The sequence below is a fragment of the Empidonax traillii genome, unplaced genomic scaffold (assembly GCF_003031625.1).
Source record: "Empidonax traillii isolate 1590-97213 ecotype Southwest subspecies unplaced genomic scaffold, ASM303162v1 scaffold853:size531304, whole genome shotgun sequence".
Classification (NCBI taxonomy): Eukaryota; Metazoa; Chordata; class Aves; order Passeriformes; family Tyrannidae; genus Empidonax; species Empidonax traillii.
The window spans coordinates 129,489-152,292 of NW_020956046.1; the positions used below are offsets into that span (position 1 = coordinate 129,489).

The 22,804-nt window shown below is 34.4% G+C and overlaps 1 protein-coding gene across 2 annotated transcripts in view; it reads right to left on the reverse strand.

The window, feature by feature from the left end:
• The window catches only part of DYNC2H1 (dynein cytoplasmic 2 heavy chain 1), a 159,298-nt gene that overhangs the window by 54,859 nt on the left and 81,635 nt on the right, over positions 1 to 22,804 (reverse strand). For both annotated transcript variants that reach the window (XM_027902215.1, XM_027902216.1), the window contains exons 75-82: positions 21,865 to 21,937; positions 19,627 to 19,787; positions 17,633 to 17,758; positions 14,260 to 14,370; positions 12,340 to 12,495; positions 10,333 to 10,408; positions 8,623 to 8,834; positions 6,645 to 6,749 (exon numbers count right to left, since the gene is read on the reverse strand). In XM_027902215.1, the coding sequence (XP_027758016.1) occupies positions 6,645 to 6,749; positions 8,623 to 8,834; positions 10,333 to 10,408; positions 12,340 to 12,495; positions 14,260 to 14,370; positions 17,633 to 17,758; positions 19,627 to 19,787; positions 21,865 to 21,937 (1,020 nt within the window). The remainder of the gene's footprint in view (positions 1 to 6,644; positions 6,750 to 8,622; positions 8,835 to 10,332; positions 10,409 to 12,339; positions 12,496 to 14,259; positions 14,371 to 17,632; positions 17,759 to 19,626; positions 19,788 to 21,864; positions 21,938 to 22,804) is intronic.

The window sequence follows — 22,804 nt, forward strand, 5'->3', positions numbered from 1 at the left end:
TTGCACTGGGGCTTCTTTTTTTTTTTTTTTAACTTCAATTGGCTTTGAATTGGGCTTATCATATTTTTCTATCACAGTACCTAAACGTTTAAAAGAAAAACAAACTCATATGAAATTATTCCAATATTGATCAGTGGAATTTGAATCAATAAGTACAGCCTGAATCAATAAGTACATCACAAGTCTTTTCTAGTAGGGTTTAAAGAAAATATCCTTCAAGAGTAGAACTACAAATCTGACAGAACCTCTCTGTGTATGTCAAAGATAAACTTTAATTCCACAAAATCTATTTTTAAAATACCATTGATTTGTGGAAAATGTTAGAATAACATCTAAATAAAATATTTGGTATTAACACAGGAGGTATTTTAAGAAATACTAAAACACTAACTGAAGATAATACTAGTGAAGAAAACGGGATTTCACACACCTACATAATTCATTCAACGGCAGGTATGAATCTGATATTTTGGAGATGGACTGTAACATACAGGGAGCCTAGATAACCATTAGATTAGGCACCTAGCTCTGAGAAAAATAAAGCTTTCTTAGATGACTAGACTTCTCGCCCTTAGAAGAGAAAATATTTTTTCTTTTATATTAGTTTAGCTGTCAACCTGTAGTGACTACACAAAAAAATATGCCCATACTAGTAAATAAAAGGGAAGGTTTGTGACTTCCAGCAAGAAGAAAAGGCTCTTTCTCCATCTGCAAATGTGCAATTGCAGAATGAGAAGAAACAGGTGAGGAGAGAAAAGTTCTATCGACACGTGGGCTTCCTGAGCCTGTCTCATGAATCAGAACCAGTGTCATCCAGAGAAAGTGGCAGCTGCCCATGGACAAGGGGGCCCAGGTGGCGTTCTTGCCAATGCTGCTAGTGAAGGGAATGGGAAAGGAATGGATGAATGTTAACATGGTTTTCAAGCTAGGATGTTGCAGGCATTATTTTGTCTCTTATGGCTGTGACACCTTGTTTGAGAGAGACTTGACAGAGAGGCAGACAGAATCCACACGACAAAATGTAACAAGAGTATCTGCCAACAGCCTTGCTGCTAGCAAGGCATGCTTTAAATTGGGTTTATCAGGCAGTGATGACCAAAGTCCATGGAGAAAGGGTGGGACAGAGGGCTGGAAAAAAGCTCCTAGAGCATAACATGATGGGTAAAGTATTTCTTCAAATATGTCAAACAGCAAGTCAGTTCTCTTGTTAACAATACAAAGAAGCACAATGAAGTTACAGGAATTGTTTGACTCTTTAGGATGCTTTCATGAATACCAGATGGAATCCACAAAGATATTAGTCAGATGAGACAGAAAAGCAGGATCTATTGTTATTATTATTAAAAGAGCCAAGATAAATATCTTGGATTAAAAGAAATGGGAGTATCTCAAGAAACCAGTTCTCTGCAATTACTTTCAGATAATAAAAATAACGTTGTTGCCAACTGGGAGAAGTGAGAGTGATTCCCATCACTCATCTGAGACAAAACAGACAAAGACAAGCATGCAACTGGGTTTCAGAGAAACATATCTGTGAAAATTAAATTACCTTATATCCTTTACCCTGTCACAGAAAATGCTAGTCAGATTTGGATTCTATTTGAGACTATAAAATTAGTGTGAAATAGATTCTTAAAAACAGTAATTTCGTTGCAAAATCTGAATTGCCTAAGCTGCAGAGTATCACTGGCATGGTTGAAAATCAAATAAAATTACAAAGAACAAAATACAGGAGAAGTACTTCCAGCAACTTCAGTTGAAGTGAACTGGAACCCTCTTATTTGAAGTTATAAGTACTTGGAACTCAACATTTTTAATTTGTACATAGAATCTACAATTAAACAATTTTATAGTATTTCATTGAAAAATTGGTAAGAAGCTTCCATCTGTGAACTCCAACAATCTGAGGCTCAAAGGATTATTTTACGTTTTTGATGTCCTTAAGCTCTTTGAAGATGTACTGAGTTGACCTTGGCTGGCTGCCAGGTGCCCACTAAAGCAGCCCTATCACTTCCCTTCTCAGCGGGATAAGGGAGAGAAAAATATAAGGAAAGGCTTGTGGATTGAGCTAAGGACAGGGAGAAATCACTCACCAGTTACTGTCATGGGCAAAACAGACCTGACTTGGGGAAATGAATTTAATTTATTGCTAATCAAATCAGCATAGGATAATGAGAAATAAAAACAAATCTTAAAACACCTTCCCACCATCCCTCACTTCTTCCTGGGCTCAACTTCACTGAGTTCTCTACCTCCACCAACCCAAGTGGTGCAGGGGAACAGGGAATGGGGGCTCTGGTCAGTTCATCACACCTTATATCTGCCATTCCTTCCTCCTCTTCCCCTGTGTCAGAGAGTGTACTCATTCATCTATAAAACTTCAAAATCAACCTATTTTTCAACCTTACTGAGACTTACCTGTCTCATGATAATCTCTGTGAAGCACTATGACTCTGTATGTGTAAAAGAATGCTGAATTGCTGAGACAAGATATTAGTGACTAAATTAAACACAACGTTCTATATAGAAATTAGCATTAAGCAAACTAAGCGCTATCCATAGTCATTATCACTGGCAGTCATATTTGGAGAGTCTTGCATAACTTGCCAGTTACTGAATGGCTTTTTTTCTGAAAATTATATACCATATTATTGAAGAATGTTTAGATTAACCAGTCGGCTGACCATACATAGCTACTATTTAGAGTCTGTAGTCACTTGCAGGCACAGCCATTCAGCAGGATTTGTTAGAATTACACAGCATAGAAGGCTTTAAATGTTACACTCGCTAAAGAGTGCCTGCAGTGACCATGTATGCTGTGCAAAGAAGGGAAGGAGGTAAAACAATGGCTCTGCATTTCCATTTCATCTTCCTAGCGTGGTTACTGACAATAAGTCATATTAGATGTATTAAGTATGGTAAATGCTTCACAGAACAGGATAGTTCTTATTGCTTTTCTAAGGTGTAAAAATACATATGCAAGCCTGTCTGTTTCAGTCTGTATAAATTCCATTTATCACATATAATAAATTTTATTTTGATGAAGGCACGTTATGTATGGTTCTATTAAAATTACAATACAGGATGAAATTGTTTCATAGGAATTCATAAAAGAATAGAACTATGCATCCAAGAGTAAGAAACATGTACACTGGCACCAAAAGCCCACTTTGCAAGAATGTGACTGGAGAGATACCTATAGAAGAGACTTCTTGGTGCACAGGAAACCTAAAGCAAAGCTCTACACACTCCGATTGCTCTAATCATTGGTTATAGCTTAGACTGGGAGATTGAACCACCCGAATACAGGCCATAATGTTCTGCAAAGAGAACATAGTAAGAGATGTGAGATTATTCACGACCATACTCAATCTAAGAGATGTTGTGTCAAAGGCTGGTTGTAACACTAGGTGAGGTGGAACCCAAGAGAGACAGTGAACTCTAGACATCCAGGTTTTAAAAATTTACTTAGCTCTACCCACACAGAGCAACTAAGGACAAACCCCAGAAAAAAATGTAAGTCATGTTTCTGAAAAGATCATGTCTTTTTATGTAAAATATTTTCTTAAAAACAAAATGGTTTTCACCAGTACACATTAAATATTAATATGCTCTGAATTAGACTACAGAGCATTGTAAGACATAATTTCTATACAATTCAATTAGTAATTAGCAGTATTAAAATAAAACTGCTACCGATATTCAGCTCTTCAATTAAGTTCTCTGCTGGTAAGAAGCTGTGAATTTCATCAATATTTGGAAAATTTCTGAAAAAAGTCCCTCTCTTTTCATTGCTGTTTTAAGTTTACCCGAACATTAACAATACATTAGGTTACAGAAGAGATGTCTGCATGACTGCAAAATGCTGCACAGTGCTGCAGCAAATTTCTACTACAGTAAAGTCTGTTGCTGCAGCAATACAAACTATAACTCCTAGGCATGAAAAATAAATAATATTCAGAGAAAGTCTACAAAATCAGTGAAGTAGTGAACATGGTATTACATTTCACCTTTCTGGTGCTAGAGACATGGCAGTTGAGCTGGTAGCAACTCATTTCTCACCACCTCACTCATTCACCTTTTCTCTGCTTTAGCTTGGTAATGGATTTCTGATAAACACTCCTGTTAGAAAGCAATCATTCAATTTCAGATTGTGAACCATGGGATCACCTGTGGAGCTAAGACAGCTGTCAAACTGTCAGAAACGGGATGGGAGCAGGATTCACAGTTAGACAGAAGCACAATTTAAAGGAAATCTCACATTTCTGTTACTTGCATTGCCTAAGACTTAAAGAAACACCACAAACTACTATTGGAAAGATGATATAATCTCTCATATGACAAAAAAAAATCATCTCATTGTAACTACAATAGCCTCGCATTTTAAAGATTATAATCCACAATTTATAGCTTATAATCAATGCTGTGACAGACCAGCAGAGTGTGAGTCTGCATGTACATACGATCATTACCTATTTCCCTTCACACAGGAACTCTGAATCTGTTCTGATTTTGTGGAGGTTAAATATGGATTTATTTTCAAATACTAGCATCTTTTAACAGCTGCAGCTTTTAACAAGTAAGCATAGCTGAAATAAATAAAATAATCAGCAGTCTACAGTGGTGTCAGTGTAACTGACAGAAACAAGAGCATTTAATTTGATGTTTATATAAATGATTTTATGACAAAACCAAATAGAGCTATGTTGAATTTTGGTGCATGTTTTAGCTTTGTAACACTTTTTAGCTTTGAGTTCAGCCTATTACCCTATGCAACTCATCTTACTGATTTATTTTTACAAAGCGTTATTGTTTCATGTCCTAAAAAAACCCCAAATAGTTTGACAATACAGCTATGAATTTAAGTAAAAGATGTATTTAAACAGATTAACCAGTACAGTATTTGATTGTCAATAAATGCAATACTCAAAGGCAATTTATTTTTTTTTAATAGATTAAAGGTCTTATAGCAATAAGAAATTTCTGCTTGGAGCCCTTTTTAGGTAAGTGTGAGCAAACAATTTATTACTTTTTTAAAAACTATAATTCTAAGTCTTGAAATTATAGGAAATTCCAATTATATGGAACTTCCAATTGATTTTGCCAAAAAAAGGTTGGACCAGATGATCCTTGAGATCTCTTCCAACCTAATATTCTGTGATTTAATTTTCTCCCCCTATAACTTATCCTTACATAAGACAGCACGCTAGGGCTCTGCAGAAAATTAAAGAGAGCCACGAATTGCAGGCCAGTTCCCATCACAGCTCTGATGTAAGATTCTCAATTCAATCAAATTTCCTGTCACCTGACACAACTAATTCACCAGTCAAATAAACTATGGTAATGAGAAATTAAAAGACTGGTACTGCACTAATACAGTAATCATGCAGTTTTATCCAGACTTCACTGAAAAGCAATGAAAGAAAAATATAGAACAAAGAATTTAAGGATCTCCAGATCCATACTTTACTGGATCTGGGGGCAAAAGCAGTGGGAATCAAGTTGCTTAAACACAGGTTTCTAGTGCCATTTTGTCCTGGATTCCAATTGGTGGCTCAGCAGAACATGTATTCTCTTGGATCCTGTGCTGTATTTGGCAGTTCCTAGTAGATGTCTTAAATACACTAGAGCATATTCAGATTATACAAGATATTAATCTTTAGGCAGCTGCATTGACCCCTAAGAGAAGTGATGCAATCCTAGGAATCAAAAGCTTTGTCCAACGAACCAAAAACCGTACTGATAAAGAAGATACATGGAATTCAAATCACTCCATCCTTTTCTTTCACAGACTGACAAAACAGAAATTATGACAGGAGACGGCCAGTATTTTTGGGCTTCCCAAAGGGTAAGAAGGAGAGCTGCCCCAGCTACTTGCTTAATAGTATGCAGGATAATGGGTGACCCATATCACTCACCCAAGCTGCAGTTTCTATATAGAACTCTAAAACAAAGAGGTGACAGATCTTTAATCATTACCTATTATTCCAGAACTAAGATTAGTGCATTCTCATGTACTAAATATATACTCAAATCTGGACTAGACTGAAATTAAATGACAGCTGAGAACTCTTAACTATGATATAGCCATCTGCCATATCTTACAGTTAAATCAATAATGGAAATATTTAAAATCAGTAAATTTTTAAATTATTACCTACAAACACCCTGAAACTTACTTTTCATTATGTTGAGAATTTCCTTATGACATGCCTAAATAGCTATTCTCCAGTGAGAACAACTCTTTTTAAGAAAAATCACATTTCTAATTGTAAAGATGGAATTTTTTGACTCGTGGAAGAATTCCTCAGAATTTCTCTTTCAGAAAAACCATAAATATATAAATATAACCCTATTCCATGTGTAAAACTATCTTATCGCTCTTCAACGTGAACTCAGTTGTATTATTGGAAACTTCCTCAATACCTATTTGTTTATTTAAGTTCTAAATGAATATTCTTGTAACTAAAGATTAACTGTTACTGTATTAAAATATTCTACAGATAAAAGTCAATATATAAAAAGAATACATCCATTTACTTCAACTTTCTTACGGAAGCACATTTATGAACAGATGGTTGGGTTCTTGAGCTTGTTCTAGCTGCAAAAAAGATTTAGAGGTCAATGAAAAATGCTAATTTTACCTGGGAACTGATCATGCGCTGTGATGAACGAGCAATATTAGCTGGCAAACCAAAAAAGTCAGGTTTATCATCTTCTGGAAGGCTTTCAATAATACTGCGATAATCCTGCATTAGAAGAAAAGAATAGACATAAATGGGGGAACTTTTTATTCAGCTCATGAAAATTAACAGCATATGTTGAAAAGAATTTCATTAGATGCACTGCATAACACAAAGATTAAAAGAAATATATAAGACATGAGATATGTTGGTAATCTTATTTACAGATTTCTTAATTTTGTCAAAAACTATCTTCTTTTATACAGCATTTCCACTCTAAAAGAGCAAAAAGCAGTTCTGATTACAGTGATGTCATTAACTGAAAAGAAAAATAAGCTAAGACTGTCCCTGAAGAGTAGTTACAACACTTCTGTTGAAAACTTAAAAGTAAGATTAATGACAAAATGAAAAAAAAAAAAATTCCCCATCTGGAGTTCTAACACGAGTATAATACATATTTATAAAATTAAGAGCATTCACTTCTATTTAAATCTATGAAGATATCATCACTCAAAGAAAGTAAAATAGTTATGGTAAAAATAGGTTTGTATAATATGGAGATGCAGAATAGCATCAATAGTGATTACAATGAAAGAGTGACTAGAGATGCCCTCTCACAAAAGAGAAAGAGGCTTTTCAGACTTAAGGTAGACTCACAGTGCTGGACATCTCTTTTATTGTGATTTAAAGGCAAAAATCTTTACTATTTGAAAGTCTGGCTGCATCCTCTTGCATTGTGTCATATGCATTTTGTCTTTGCTTGCAGGAGTACGTGCTAGACACATACACTTTATTTTAACATGGAATCTCACCTCAGAAGTAACAACAAGAGTAGACCTCTACACCAAACACTGAGGGAACACTAACTTAGTAAGGTATATTACTGCAAATAATTTAAGGAAACAATCTTAGCTTTTTTTTCTTTATTAGTGTTCTACTAATCAAAACTGCTTGCAGAAAAGTACTGAAGATACAGAACTACAAATTCTTACAAAAATAATCATATAAGATATCAAGAGATATTAAATGCAGTGTAAGGTAGAAAAAAAGATTCATCTACTTAACCACATTATCTACAAAAACAGAGACCAGCTTGGTTTGTTTATTCCTTCCCTATTTATGATATTAACTCAGCACATCTATAGAAAATAAAAAATATCGGTCATCTTAGAGTAAACAATAAAATTTAAAAAAATGGAAAAAATTATAAATAAACAAATAAATAAATAAACAAATACCAAACCCCACACCTGAACAGTCAGAATCCAGGTAGAGAATGCCACTGACAGCAATTTACTTTAACTGGGATAATTCTGTTTACATCAACTCATATTAGAGGTCTACTGTGGAGTCCTAAATTAAAATGCAAATGAATCTTAATTGTTATAGTAATAACAATAATAGTATATGAAAGGATAGGGAGAGTTCAGTTCTTTAGACTGAGGAATTTCCTCTCATTTACGCTAAAGGAGTACTAAACAAGAATCAGAATCCATATTTATCACCAAACAAAATATCATACACCCTCCATGGCACGTCAGCAGGTTATGTCAGAATGTTGATATATTTTGGAAATAAGAAGATATATTTAGATTTTCCTATTTCATTCAGAAGTTGTAGGAATGTTTAGCAGTCTTTACAAAATTACTGTTAATATACTAATTAAATAAAAATGTAATTATATCCTTCTTTTTCATAAATTGACCCAATTTCTTTTATACTCAGTTCTCCATAGCTCTGCTGCTCTGCCCCACTGTTCAATTACATATAAAGAAGAACAGTGAATGAACAACTCAAGAGTTAGTGTTCCACACAAAAGAAGTCCTGAAGAAATAAAGGTATCCTTTGGATTGTAAACTCTGTTTTTATTTGTGGAAGTATTTCAAGAATAATTCCTGAAAATAAATGATTTATTAGGTGATAGAAGATGTGTACCTACCAAAATACTGCAGGAATTCGGTAGAGATATTGAACATGGGAAAATATCCATCTTCTTGCCTCTAGCATTTAAACTGCCAATGACTCGTGAATTGAAAAGCTGCTTCAAGTAGGACCGAAGAATCCTCATATCGAAGTAATTATCTACACGGCCTCCATAAATTGCATTTTCAAACAAGCCATGCACAAATTCCCACTGAAAGTCTTTGAAACCTATTAATTAATTAATATTAGTTATTAATAAACTAATATTATTATGAGTTTTATAGCACTGAATAGCATTGCATTATAAGCATTTCTTCTTGTCATTGCAGTTCTTCAACAAAATAAAGGAGACATGAACACATCAAAGAATTAATTTCCAATTATTTTTCTTCTTTGTTACCAAATAGTAAAAGTTACAGAAAGTTGGATGAGTTTGTAAATATCTGTCATCAATAAAATGAACACTTATTGTATTTCAAAATGAATTATTAGAAATATAACAGGTCTTGAAGTGCTTTTTGAACCAATTGATTATTTTCATTAGTTATATGCATTTCAGAAATTATGTTATTAACACTTTAATTATGTGCTCCTTTGTCATAAATAAAATTTTATACACCATTTTGTATGATGACACCATCTGATCTCATAAAATAAACTGACTGATTAAATCAAAAGCAGACCATGCTCAAAATAGGTAAGCGTACTCAAAATGTCACCTTTTAAACACAAAAAGGTCCAGGTTAGATACTTTGCAAATCCTTATAAATCACACAACACAACACATAAAGTTAAGCATGTTACTAGTAATATCCTAGTCAGATTGATGTTGCATTAGATTATTCTGTCTTAGCTATAACTCACAAATTCAAAATATCTAATTTTTCCTCCAATCTGTCACAGTTGTCCAAAATAACAACATGGGACAATGATCTACTTATATCCTATAACTTTCATGTGCAGGTAAAAGCTTGATTAGAAAGGTGCTTCTTAAAGTCCCTTGAAAAAAAGAAGGGTCAATTATTTGAAGAGGGGGGTTTATTGAAGAGGGGGGTTTATTGGTGGTAACTGTTGTTTCTAATACTTCAATAATTCTTTCATAAGAAAATCAATAATGATGATTAGATTAACAATTATTGATTCCTGATTTAATCTCTTTACACCGCTGTATATTTCAAGTCTTCGTAACTAAGCTCTAACTTCTGAAGTACTAATAATCCACAAATCCCATTTAAGTCAATGATCATAAATTAGCTCTAAATAAATATCAGTTCCTAACTTTACTTTGAAATTATACAAAATACAACGATTTTTTAAAAAATTACCTTTACCATATTAACTTGTATTAAGAAACTCCTACACTACTTAATAGAACAATAAAATGGGCTACATCTAATATTAAGTTTCAATATGAAGGATTTATTCCATTAATTTTCAATTAATTTATTCAATATACAGGAGGTTCATACTAGGAAGGAATGGAAACACAAGATTCCATCTTACAGGCAGCCCTGTATTTCCTATTTGTTCCTCTGGACTCAAGAAACTGAGTAGAATACTTCTTGGGCACCAAGAAATTACTGGTTTACCAAAAGATGGATCTGTGATGTTTCTAGCTTTGCTCACTGTGGATGAGCTCTGCAGCATCTTCACTCTTTTCTGAACAAAGATAAAACTCTTCATACAACATCCCTACTAATGGGACTTTCTTTAAGATGTGACTTACCCTCAAAAAGTGAGTCAATAATGTCAAAACCAGCACGGAGATCAGATAAAGAAAATTCATAAAACTTGGTCCAACCCTATCATTAAAAGAAACCCAAAGAATTTAATTAGTCACACAATGGTGATCATGAAGTAAAATACCAGTATTATGTGATTACTGAATGCTGTATAATACTAAGTACTGAATCAAAAGGCAACAACCTGTGCCCTCTTTTTTGAAACACTCATTTTGAAATATTAGCTCTACCACTGCATTTAGTTTTACATACTTACACAAGCCAGAATCCATCAAGTATGAAGAATGTAAACTTTAGTTTATTTTATTTCCTAACATTATTTACTTTGACTAAAAGTTGCTGATATCTGTGACTAGATCATTCATTGAATTATGTCTTATTTTTGAGGGCCTTTAAATATTTCAGGATATAGAAAGGGTTTTCATAAATAGGACTGATTCTTCAAACAGAATCTTTACTGAACATTCATCGTCTTACTCTTTAATTCATGTCACTTCATTTCTGACTAAAAAAAATTATGAGAAAAGCAATTACTGCTACTATTACAGTGAAAATGCTGCCTGCCATATGCATATTTTAATCATTTGCAGTTTGTACCTCCTTTCTGTTCTTGGTAGCACTACTCTTTATGTATCGCTAACGTGTAGTGTGTATGTAATTGTCACAAAAAGCTTTCATTGTAAATGGATAAGTATAAATAAATATTGATATATGATACAGAATTTAGGAAACCCAGATCTCTAAGTTCTGTTGCTGTATCTTCTTATGGCTGTACCTTTGCATACAGATCATATCATAGCAACATGTGCATATGACTCATGATGTGAGGTGCACAAATGTGTCAGATAACTTTGCACACATCCAGTGAGATGGATACAGTCTCAGGTTAAGACTGTGGCTGCTCCACAGATCCCAATTAACTATCAGCCAGTCACCCAGAAGGTCATATACTGGAAAGATGCTCACTAGTGTTCATGTTGGGGTTTTTTTACAGATCTCAAAACCACCCAAAATTCATAATAAAATACAAAAGCTTCTACCTGGGATTAATTGCAGTACATCAATGTTAGAAAAACCATCATGTTTGCTCGAGACAAACACAATTACAGAAGAATTAAAGAGAAAGCAGTAATCCTATCTTTTGTTACTTGAAAAACTGGTGCTAAATGAACATGAATTTGAAAGGAAAATTCATGTGTCAGTTTCGTACTTTAAAAATTTTCACCTATTGTACTCTTTTAACACCATATTCAAAAGCCTTCTACTGCAAGAGGCAAACGACCTTTCCAATCACAAAGTCAAAACTAGCAAAAAACTCTCTAATGTTCTAAGATACATGAGACCAAATCCTTCAGATGACAGGGTATTTTCATCCCTAGTCTAAACAGAATAAAATAAACAAGACATACAACAGTTTGCTGGTTGGTTTTTTTTGTCTGTTAAACTTAAGAATCTGCAGCCATGAAGAAATGTTTACTTTAAACAAAATTTGTTTAAGAAAAAAAATCACAGTCTCTGAAAACCATTATAATCCTCACAAGAAATTATTACCTTCCCTTGTTCTTCCTTCTCCTTAAAAAGAGTTTGTGTATAGAAAGAGTAGATAATGTCACCTTCTCCTTCCTACCAAAGTGTCTCTTTTCTCACCTCCCACTCAATTGTGTGTTTCCATAATATTTTTTTCCTGTCCCAAGAAAACAGGATTCACAGAATCTTTTCCATGGAACTTCACTTCTCCATCAATATCAGTTAGTGCACAAATCACAAAATAACCCCATGCAGGCAGGAACAATTTTCAGACAGACAGAAATTGAGGTTACCAAGTTCTTGTTTTGCAATGAGTTCAGAGACAATAAAGGCAGGCACCAGAAGTGCCCAAATTTTTCTTGTTTTCTGAACATGACCCAACATATACTTAACGAAAAATACTTCCAAGTATAGAAGTTAACAAATGGGGTAAATTTTTAAAAAGATAGCAAATAAAATATTACCTGAGGGATATAGTTTCTTCTTTCTTGACATACAGCATGAAACCATGCTAAACAAAAGAGAGAATGTGCTCGAGACAAATTTCCCTTTTTATTAATTTGCTCTGGTGTCCAAGATTCATATGTTCGCAGAAGATTCTTTTTGAGGCCTGGAGGTGCCTGCATTGGAAGGAAAGACACTGTTCTAGACAGAAAATCTGGTATTTTTATGTGTTATTTTCTTTAATTCTAACCTAAAATTTACAACTTAATGAAATAATAGTGTTTAGTAGAATAAAATTTACCAAGAAAATATATATTTTTTTTAAATGGCATAATAATAGAATGACTCTATACTGAAAATAACTTCAACATACTGAAGGAAATTGTAACCAGGACCAACTGACAGGACTGTACTACACTAAAAGAACTTAGTGAAAGAATACTCTATCAAAATATGTAAGCATAAACTAAATTCAACTGTTTTCAAAAACACAGCTTTAAAAGTTCAACTACCAATTAATTCTGTGATGAGTGTCAAATTGCTTTATGCCATCACCTCACTCTGTTAGCTAGCATATAGACATGGTATAGATCTATGATAAAATGCTGGTTCTCTGATTGAGTGGTAGGTAAAGTTCACAACCACTAGAAACAACTGCATTTAAAGTGTATATAATAAGAAAAATTACAGTGCTTAAAAGTAAAAACTACTGGATACTCAGCCATTCTCCAATTAGTTTCAAATGTGAAGGCAAACATAAATTTTTAAGAGATTTAAGTAACACTTCTGTATTTCTAAGAATGTTCTCTGTTCTTTCTTTTGAAAAATGGTTGTTCATGTTTCCATAAGATTACCATAGTTTCATATGTTGCTTATGCACATTTCTGAAAAAAATTGCAAAATACTGTAATAAATTGACTTTTTCTTTTAATGTCTGCCTCTTGATTGGTACCAGTTAAGACATACTACAATCATATAATAATCAAATATCATTCACCAAGTCATTGTCTATCATTGCCCTTTCGCAGTAACAAAATATTTACTAAAAATGAAAAGGAAGCAAAAGGACTTATAATATTGCATTTGTGCAAAGTTCCAATTATTCCAAAGATAGTGGGATGAGTAACTTCTGTAAGTTAAGTGAAAAGAAATGTCATGATCCTACACAGTCCTGGAGTTTCTGTACCACTGAAGGGCTCAATATAAGCAAGAAGGTACTCCAGAAGCTTAAAAATACCTGCAGTCAATATAAAAGTATAACAATTTTGGATTCTTGAAGGTCAGCAATGTTGGACTCTAAAAGGTCAGAATTTCTTGGTTTAGCTGTAGGCACAATCTCCACACTCTCTAATGATGGAAGAATTAGTAGCACTCCTAGCAATGATTTCTATAGTGGACATTACTGCTTCAGTGCATTCATGATTAGAACTCCTTTCCAATCAGTTGGAGGAACACAGTCCCAATTATTTCTTAAATTGAACCATTTCAAAAGCAAAGTTCTCAATTTTGAGTAAAGGCCTTTAACTGTATGTTCTGCTGTATGGGAGGAAAGCCATTTTTGTTAAAACGGTCCAGTGAATATAAAGTTATGGGCCCAAAAAGGAAAATAAGAAAGTGGGACTTTGTGATCTTCATATGAGGACGTCCATCATGAAGAAGAAATTCCTTGTTTGCCATTCATGTATCAACATCTGTGTAAGATTTTCCTTTTAAGAAACACTGATTAAATGCACAAAAGAATCTGGAGCACAAGACAGAGCACCAGTGCAAACATTCAATAGGAAAAAATATCTAGGAAAACATTCATCTCTCAAGGTAAATTCAAAGCATTTTTTGAAATATATGGTGAAGTCACTTATTCTATCTAAACATATAGTTTAGTATACATCCAGATTTGTTCCACGTAAAAATCTAATAAAAACTTTCCAAACACATCTTACTTCATAAGTTATTTTCAGACTTGATTGAAGCAAAATCGGAGTAAATTTGGGATGAACTTCAGTAGTAAGCCATAGACGAAAGTTTGGTTGAGGATGTAATGTATTCAGCTCCTAATAAAGAGATGATATATATTGAAAAAGGTTTTGAGGTGGTTTTCTAAATATACAGAACAGTATTTACAAAATTATAATACCCTGGATTAGAAAGTTAGGCTTAGCTAAAAAAATCTACACTTACTTTTACATAACAGATTATACAAAAGACTATAGTTCAAGACGTGTTGTCTCCACACGTTCTATGTCATTGCTGTGCTCAAATTTGAAGTTCATCCTAGCTATGTCAAAATATTTGCACCTTTCCCCCAGATACTAAATTTGGGGCATAAAAATACATAGCAGTTATGTACCTCTTTTAGTACAAAGACATCAGAAGGCTGCATCTCAAAAGACGAAGGCTTGCAATGTGGGCTGCATATCAACAGATCTCAATGACTTTCAACAACTGTATAGCTATATTAATTTCTTTATCTTCAAGTGTTTATTGTATGAACCCTTCCTGTTATCATGATTCACAGAAAACTGAGATTAGGAAAAATGAGTTCTAAGAGAAATATTGTCAAAAGTTATTTCAAATATAAAGGCTTCACAAAAGAATGTAATTATTGAATATGGACACACACTGCTGGTGCTTTAGGTGCAGCTGAAACAGAATATTTTCCATTGAAGACACCAAAGCTGTCTGACAAATGACTTCAGAAAAATGTCAACAGTTTTTTGTGTATATGTGCTGGGAGAAACACAGGTCAAAAAACTCAACAGATTTTCTCACAATCCATTCATTCTCATAACCTCTAAAGCATATTCATTATCATTTTGGTTTTGGTGTTTTTAGTGAAGAAAAAAATTCTGAAACATCATTACTTGTTCAGCTATTTTGCAAAATGACAACTATAACTGCTACCTAGAATCATGGAATCATGGAGCTTGGAGGGAACTGCTGGAGCCTGCCTAGTCCAACTCTGCGTTCAAAGCAGAGCCAGATACAAGTTGTCCAGACCTGTATCCACTCAGGTTTTCAGTATCTTCAAGGATGAAGATTCTGCAGCCTCTCTGGGCAACCTGTTTGTGTTTGACCATCTTCACATTAAAGTAAGTTTTATCATTTATTTAAATAGCATGTTCTGTATTTCAGTTTGTGCCCATGGCCTCTTGTCCTGTAACAGGACACCACCGAGAAGAGTCTAGTTCTGTCTCCTTTACTCTTTCCAATCAGCCAATACACATTAAATAACTAAGATTCCCCTGAGGTTTCTCTTTCTCAGGCTGAACTGTCCCAGTTCTCTCAGTTTCTACTTGTATGATACATGCTCCAGTTCTTTTATCACCCTAACCCTGTACTGAACTGGTTCCAGCATGCCCATGTCTCTCTTGCACAGGGTAGTGAGCACTGGACACAGAACTCCAGATATATCTCACCAGTGCCGAGTAGAAGGAAAGGATCACTTTCCTTGACCTGCTGGCAACACTCTGTCTAAAACAGCCCAGGAGACCAGTCGTCTTCTTTGCTGGAAGGTCACTTTGCTGGCTCATGTCACCTTCTTACCCACCAGGACTCCCAGGTCTTTTCTGCAAAACTGCTTTTCAGCCAGTTAGTCCCCAGATCGTCTGGGTGGTCGGAGCTACTCCTTCTCATGGGAAGCACTTGCCATTTCCCTTTGCTGTACTTCATGAGGTATCTCCTCAGTCTACTTCTCAAGTCTATTAAGGTCCTTTTGGATGAAAGTACATTTGTCTGTTATATCAATAATTTCCCCCAATTTTTTATCATGTCTACTTGCTGAGAATACTCTTTGTCCCATTACTCATGTCATTAATTAAGGTGTTAAACCATGTTGGCCACAGTACCAATGCCTAGAGCACAACACTGATGACTGGCCTCTGAGTGGATTTTTTGATGTTGACAACAACCCTTCAAGTAATGCAACTAGGCCAGTTTTCAATCTACCTCACTGTGGTAGACTCGAGTCCATACATCATGAGCTTGTCTATAAGGATGTTATGGGAACCAAACCAAGATTTGATAATGATCCACAGCATTGGAAATAGGAGTTTTAGGAAAAGAAAACAAGAGAATTCACATGCTGGTTCAAGTATCATTATCTGCAGTATGCATCCTCTGATACTCTGTGCTTGGCTACAAGACAGCTAATGGTGGGAAGCTGTAAGTTGTGACGGTATCATTTTCTTATTGATAAAGTTCACATTGACCAGAAGATATATTTCATCTTCTTAAACTGAAAGACTGTGTGAACTAAATTTATGTACCTGGATGGAACTGAATTATAAATATGCAGAGGTCCCTTAAGACAATGTTCAAGCATAAGAATTACATAACCTCACACTTGTTAATGGTATGCAAAGCAGATAAGGGAATGTGCAGAGTCAAACATCAGCAAACCTCAGTCTATATTAAGCTCAACAGAAAGTTTAACACATTCAGTATGATATTCTTGTGGAAAGAATAAGAACCTCCTGACACATATCCATATTTTAATACTTATAAGATCTGAAATTTTGTAATCAGCAAGAGGCTTGCAAACACTTCCTTACTGTTCACTATCTTGTGCAGACTAGATGACACACATCAGTGTTATCTTGCTTTGCCTTTGCACTTTTTCAAAATGGATTATAGAAATGCTAAAGGTACATATGTGCCACATTGCGAGACAGATGACAGATCCCATCCATGGAGTACACATTATGAAAAATCATAGAAAACTGGAAAATGAAGACTGTAGTAACTGCTGATAGGAAGTCTCTAATTTTCTTCTGGGTTAATTTCTTTTGAGGATTTCACAGTGATATACAGGAAAAGTGTGTCATATAAAATCACTTCTGGTTAGCAAATTAATGCCTAACGAGGAGTGTGTTTCTAGAAAATATTAGACATTTTAATCTCAAATTAGCAAAAACCTCTTAGTAACTCAGGCACAAGCTATACTTTGCAAAAACAAGAACTGATAAAAATGAAGTCCTAGAACAAAGGGAAAACGAAATTAATTCAAGCATACATAGATCCATAGTTCAGCAAACACGGGCAGTATCTTATGAAGTACCAGAAGTCCTAACTGCAACATTTTCTCATTCATCATGGTAGAAATACTCTACACTGTATGAAAATGAAAGTGCTCACATAAAGAAAGGAGCTGCTTGGATCTGCAGCAATTCACCTTATTCATGGCTGAGAAAACCGCAAAGGCGTATTTTTAAACTGGAAATCTAAACATCACCATGGAAATGCCTGAAATGCTTCAGAAATGTTGCATACTAATTTTGCCTGGTTTCCAATATCTACGTCTCTATTTGCCCTCACCTTTTCCAACACAGGAAGCCAAGACGTAACGAGATGCAGGTTTTTTAAACAGAGCCATTCTCCATTGCGTGCACATTCTTTTAGAGTTTGAATAGCCAGGTCAGCTTGGCCCTGCCCCATCGCAATCTGAAATGACAGACACAGTTGTATCAAGAACTTATCATACCTCATTTAACAGCTGAATACAAACCTGTGTTTTCAATTTAGGGTGCATACATAAAAAAGGAGTGCTAAAGATAACCAGAATTTACTCTAATGTGATAGGCTACTAAAGTAGGGAAAAGATTAAGGAAAACAGTTTTCCTTTGCAACTTCTCTAATCAGAGTTTCTTAAAAAAAACATTACCTAGTCTTTCTGTGGAAAAAAACATACATCACTTGGTGACAGTGATGGTATTCCCTGGGAAGTCAAAAAGTAATTTAAATATCAGTGACTAAACTGTATTACTGCAGAACTGCTGATACAATAAAAACAAGATAAATGACAACAAAGTTTCTTTTGACTGGAAGTTAAGAATATTTCCTTTGAAGAGAAACACTCAGTTTTATATTAAGATGAGTGAAAAACTAAGGCTGCTCTCTTTCCAACTGGGAAATATGAATAGTTTACCATACAGTCCTTTCTTCATGTTTTATAGCACCATATTAATTCTACCTTAGAATCTATTTGGAAGCTACACATAACAAAAACACTGAATCAAACAAGCTCACAATAAAGTGATCTTAGTGAACCTGAAAAATCTTGTCTTGGCATTATTCTCCTCTGCCTAAATAAAACTTAATATTGAAATAATTTAAAATAGCCAAAAGAAGATAATTGAAAGTCATCAGCAATATGGTGGCAGAGAAATTTAGCACTCCGTTCTTTATCCCATAAGAGAAATAATTCAACAGACAAGAAAAATCTGATCTTTTATGTTCCATTCAAATTACATGAGAAAGTGCAGAAAAAACCACAATATTCTCATTAGTAGGACAACTTTCAGATTATTTAGCTTTGAGTAGCACTCCTTAATTGAATACCATACCATGCCACATTTTAAAAGTCTAACATGTAAAGAATATTTAGAGATAAACATAAAAATCCAGGTGGCAAAGTAAGAAATATGCATTCTGCAATGTTCACAGCTAGATAAGCTGACAGTAGGTTCTTAAACTTTACAGTTTGGTGGAAAAATATATTCTAGGAAAGGAACAACTTCAAGGATTATTTGAAAGCAACATTAAACTTGATGTTTTCCATTTCTATGTCAACCAGTGATTGTCTAGATAACAACTTCCCTCTCCCAACCAAAGGTATAAAACATATTGTTACTGTGTAATGGGAACATTAGGAAACTACTTTTATCATAAAATAATTTGAATTGGAATGGATCCTGGAAGGTCTCTAATCCAATCTCCTGCTCAAAGTAGAGCCAGCTATGAAAGATCAGACCAGGATCTGAAGGCTTTTTCCAGTGAGTTATTGGGAACCTTCAAGGATGTTAAATTTCCCAATTTTTTTTTTTTCAGAATTTCACAAAATATTGAAGTATTCACAAACACTGAACACCTGATTTATATCCTCAGTTGAAGAAAAAGGTAGAAAAAAAAATATTCTATAAGCAGAGAAAATAATGAAGTCTAGTTTTCAGTGTGTTTATATTTCAATTACTCCACACTAAAAAAAAGATAACATTGTAGCATGTATAACAATTCTCAGCCTCTTTAGTTCTCTTCCATCTATCTTCTTATTTTTTTCCTTCTCAAAGTTGGAGGAATGTCTCTCATGTGGATTCTGCTTCTGTGAGGATGACAAATTGTGTCTCTCTTCTCCAAGCAATTTTGCAAATGGAACGAGAAGTTAATGTCAAGACAGGTAAGAACAACAAACACATAGACATCAAATTATGTTTTTACGTATTAACTTCCTTGAAAAACAAGGTAAAACAGATATTACTACAGTAAATTTTACACATTGCATCTTTTAATCATTATGCTTATTTAAGACTGACCTGATGGTAGCACTCAATACTTCTTTCAACACTGGCAAGTTCCTGCAACTCTTGAGAAGGATCAGCACCAGGAGAAATTATTATCAAGATGGGCTCAATTTCCAGAGTTTCTTTATACAGACGTTTCATATTGAGAGGTGATGGAGATAATTCCTTTATTCCTAGAGTTAGAATTAGAATTATTATGGAAATAAAGTGACTCCCCATGATGGAGTGCTTCAACCACTTTAGAGGTCATCTGGCAGTCAGAGTTCTGTTCAATAGAGACCATAAAACCAGTCTTAAAATAAGAATAAAATCCTTACAACATGCAGATAGAAGACATCCTATACTGTTAAGAAAAATAAACTTCCAGGGATGGGGCATCCACAATTTCACTGGGCAGACTGTTCCAGTGCCTCACCACTCTCACAGTAAAGAATTTCTTCCAAATATCTACTCCAAGTCTACTTCTTTCAGTTTAAAGCCATAGCCCTTGTCCTATCACTACATGCCCTTGTAATAAGTCCTTCTCCAGCTCTCTTGTGGGCCACCTTTAGGTACTGAAAGGTTGCTTTAAGGTCTCCCTAAAGCCTTCTCTTCCCTAGGCTGAACAACCCCAACACTGTCTTCATAGGAGTGGGGCTCCAGTTAACATGGTGCATTTCAGTACAGCATGTAAGATAAAGAAATAAGCATGCTCTGAGTGTCCACAAAATACATTCATAGAAAGTTCTTATGAGCCTTATCTTCAAAAGAAATTATTTTAATCCCTCTTCATCCATAAATTTAAAAATACATGTAAAAGATGAAGAAAAACACCCATATCTGGATAAAACAGAAGTGAAAGGCTTTCTTGTAGGTTATTAGAGCTCTTTTGGAACTCATTTTTCTTACAGGAAAGCAGCCAAAGTAGATTGGAAATCTAACTTTCAAACTAAGTGAAAGTTTGTTTAAGTAGTTTCAGGGCAAGCATCCTGAAAAAGACCCAGTAGAAAAAATATAAAAAAATATTCATACAAGTGTGACATCTTTTATCAGTTAGAAAGTGCTAGTCATGATTTTTACATGATCTCAAAATAAAATCTCACTGATATACATGAAAAATCTGTGGATGATTTGTGGATGATTTGCTGGTTTTGAAGCTCCAAATGAAGTCAGTGGTATTCTGCCTTCCTTGGTTAGGTTGTAGCTTCATTCACCTAAAACCATCCCCTCATGCAGCATTCCTCCATAGAACTGGTATAAAAATAAGCAATTTATGTAATTTATTAAGATTTGGAAGACAGTAAGCAGGCAAACTCACTCTGCATTCAGGTCTCTGCTGGGCTTTAAGTCACACAGCACTGCAGATCACATTTGTCATTTGATTCCAACAGGCAGGGACATTGTCAGCCCGGGCCTTTTATACTCACCATCAGCAAAGTATCCTCTCTACCTACTAATAATGTTTGAAAGAGAAGCTACACCTTAATCCTGAAAATACCAGTCTTGGGTGCAGATATGGAGCTGATTTTGACCAACAAATAATACCCACAGACATAGAGCATAAGGGAGTAAAATAAAGTGACTTTTTAAACTTACAGTGTCCACCCCGATGAGACACTCATAATTCATATTCCATATATCCATTAACTGCTAAAAACTGAGGAAAGGTTTTGTTGTGCTATACTGCAATATTAAGATTATTTGGCATACAGGTTTCAAACTGTGGATACAACAGACTTCAGAGGGGAAATAGACTGTCTAGAACAAATAGACAACTATAGTATTGAATCACTCTAAATTATGTGTATTTTTAAACAGACAGTAAAAAGTATTACACACCAAGAGACAGACAAAAATTCCTGAAATTATTAATAATCTTTTGAGATTCAATCCACAGAATCTCAAACCTAATGACATTAAATTAATTAATATTTTTTGAAAATTTGTGTCTTAAGGAAAATGCTGCAGTGTAAAACTTTAGGAAAACCAGTTATCTTCTTTTCTTAATTAATTCCAGTGTTCAAGAATTCATTAAAAGAATCTGACAGATCTTTTACAGTATTTTCAATCAACATGCAGCATAAACCAAACAGTTTTAAAAGCACTTTTTAATAATACTTTACAAGAACAAAATCGGCAAGTCCATTTACAACATACTTCCAGATCCTGAAACTTAGGGATTCCATAACAACTATGAAATAAAAGTAAAACATACGACAAAAAAAGAAACTTAATTGTTGTGCAGAAATACTCTGCTGAAAATTAACTTACCTAGGGTTTTACATGCAAAAAGAGCCATGGCACTCTGTAGCCTGTCCGGTCGGACAGCCTGGACCACAAGTACCTTGAAATAAAATATATTCAGGGGAGATGAGTCTATAAAAGTATATAGTGACAACTTAAAATGCAAGACTCTTCTAAGAAGACTGAATCCTTTACACTTTTCTTAAGAACAAAGTTATCTTCCCTGAATATATAGAGCTGTCTGATCATTCCTTTCCAAGATAATCTACTGTAATTTTCTTTTGTAAGTAGCTTGTCCTATTAACAGACTCAGAAGATAGCTCTATACATAATGTCTATTTGTAAGCTACAACCTTTCCTACAATGTTTTAGAAAAAAAGGTAGCTACGTGGGTAGCTAGAATAAAAGAAAGCAAACTTAGCTTTATACTAGTAATCAAAATTCTGTGCATGTATACAGGCAGTAATGTCCTAACTGGAATACTAATGTTTCTGATTTCAGTGTAAATTAATTTATGAGTGGTGTATCAATCTCACCACGTAGTTTCACTATATTTCATCAAGAGAAATATTCTTAAGACTTTCTGTATGAGGAACTAGAAACACTGATCATTCTAGATTTACTTTCCTATAAATGCAGAATTTTTCTGATAACACACTGCACACACAAGAAGCGCTCCTCTGCATTTCATAGAATCAAATATGACTCAGACAAATTCTTTTCCAAAATGGTTTGCTCCTAAATTCCATGCATGCTATCTTTCCTCCTCCACCAAAAATACCAAATAGAGAGCTGCTAATAGCCAATCAGCATGAAACTACATGAAACTACCTCATCCTTTCTTCGGAATGGGTCTTTACTTTTTTATGTGAAGTGACTTCAAATGAAAAATCACAGCATCATTTGAAAGTAAGTAATGACACGCCTTCTTGCATAAACACAAAAGGGATTTTCCCCTTCCAGAGGA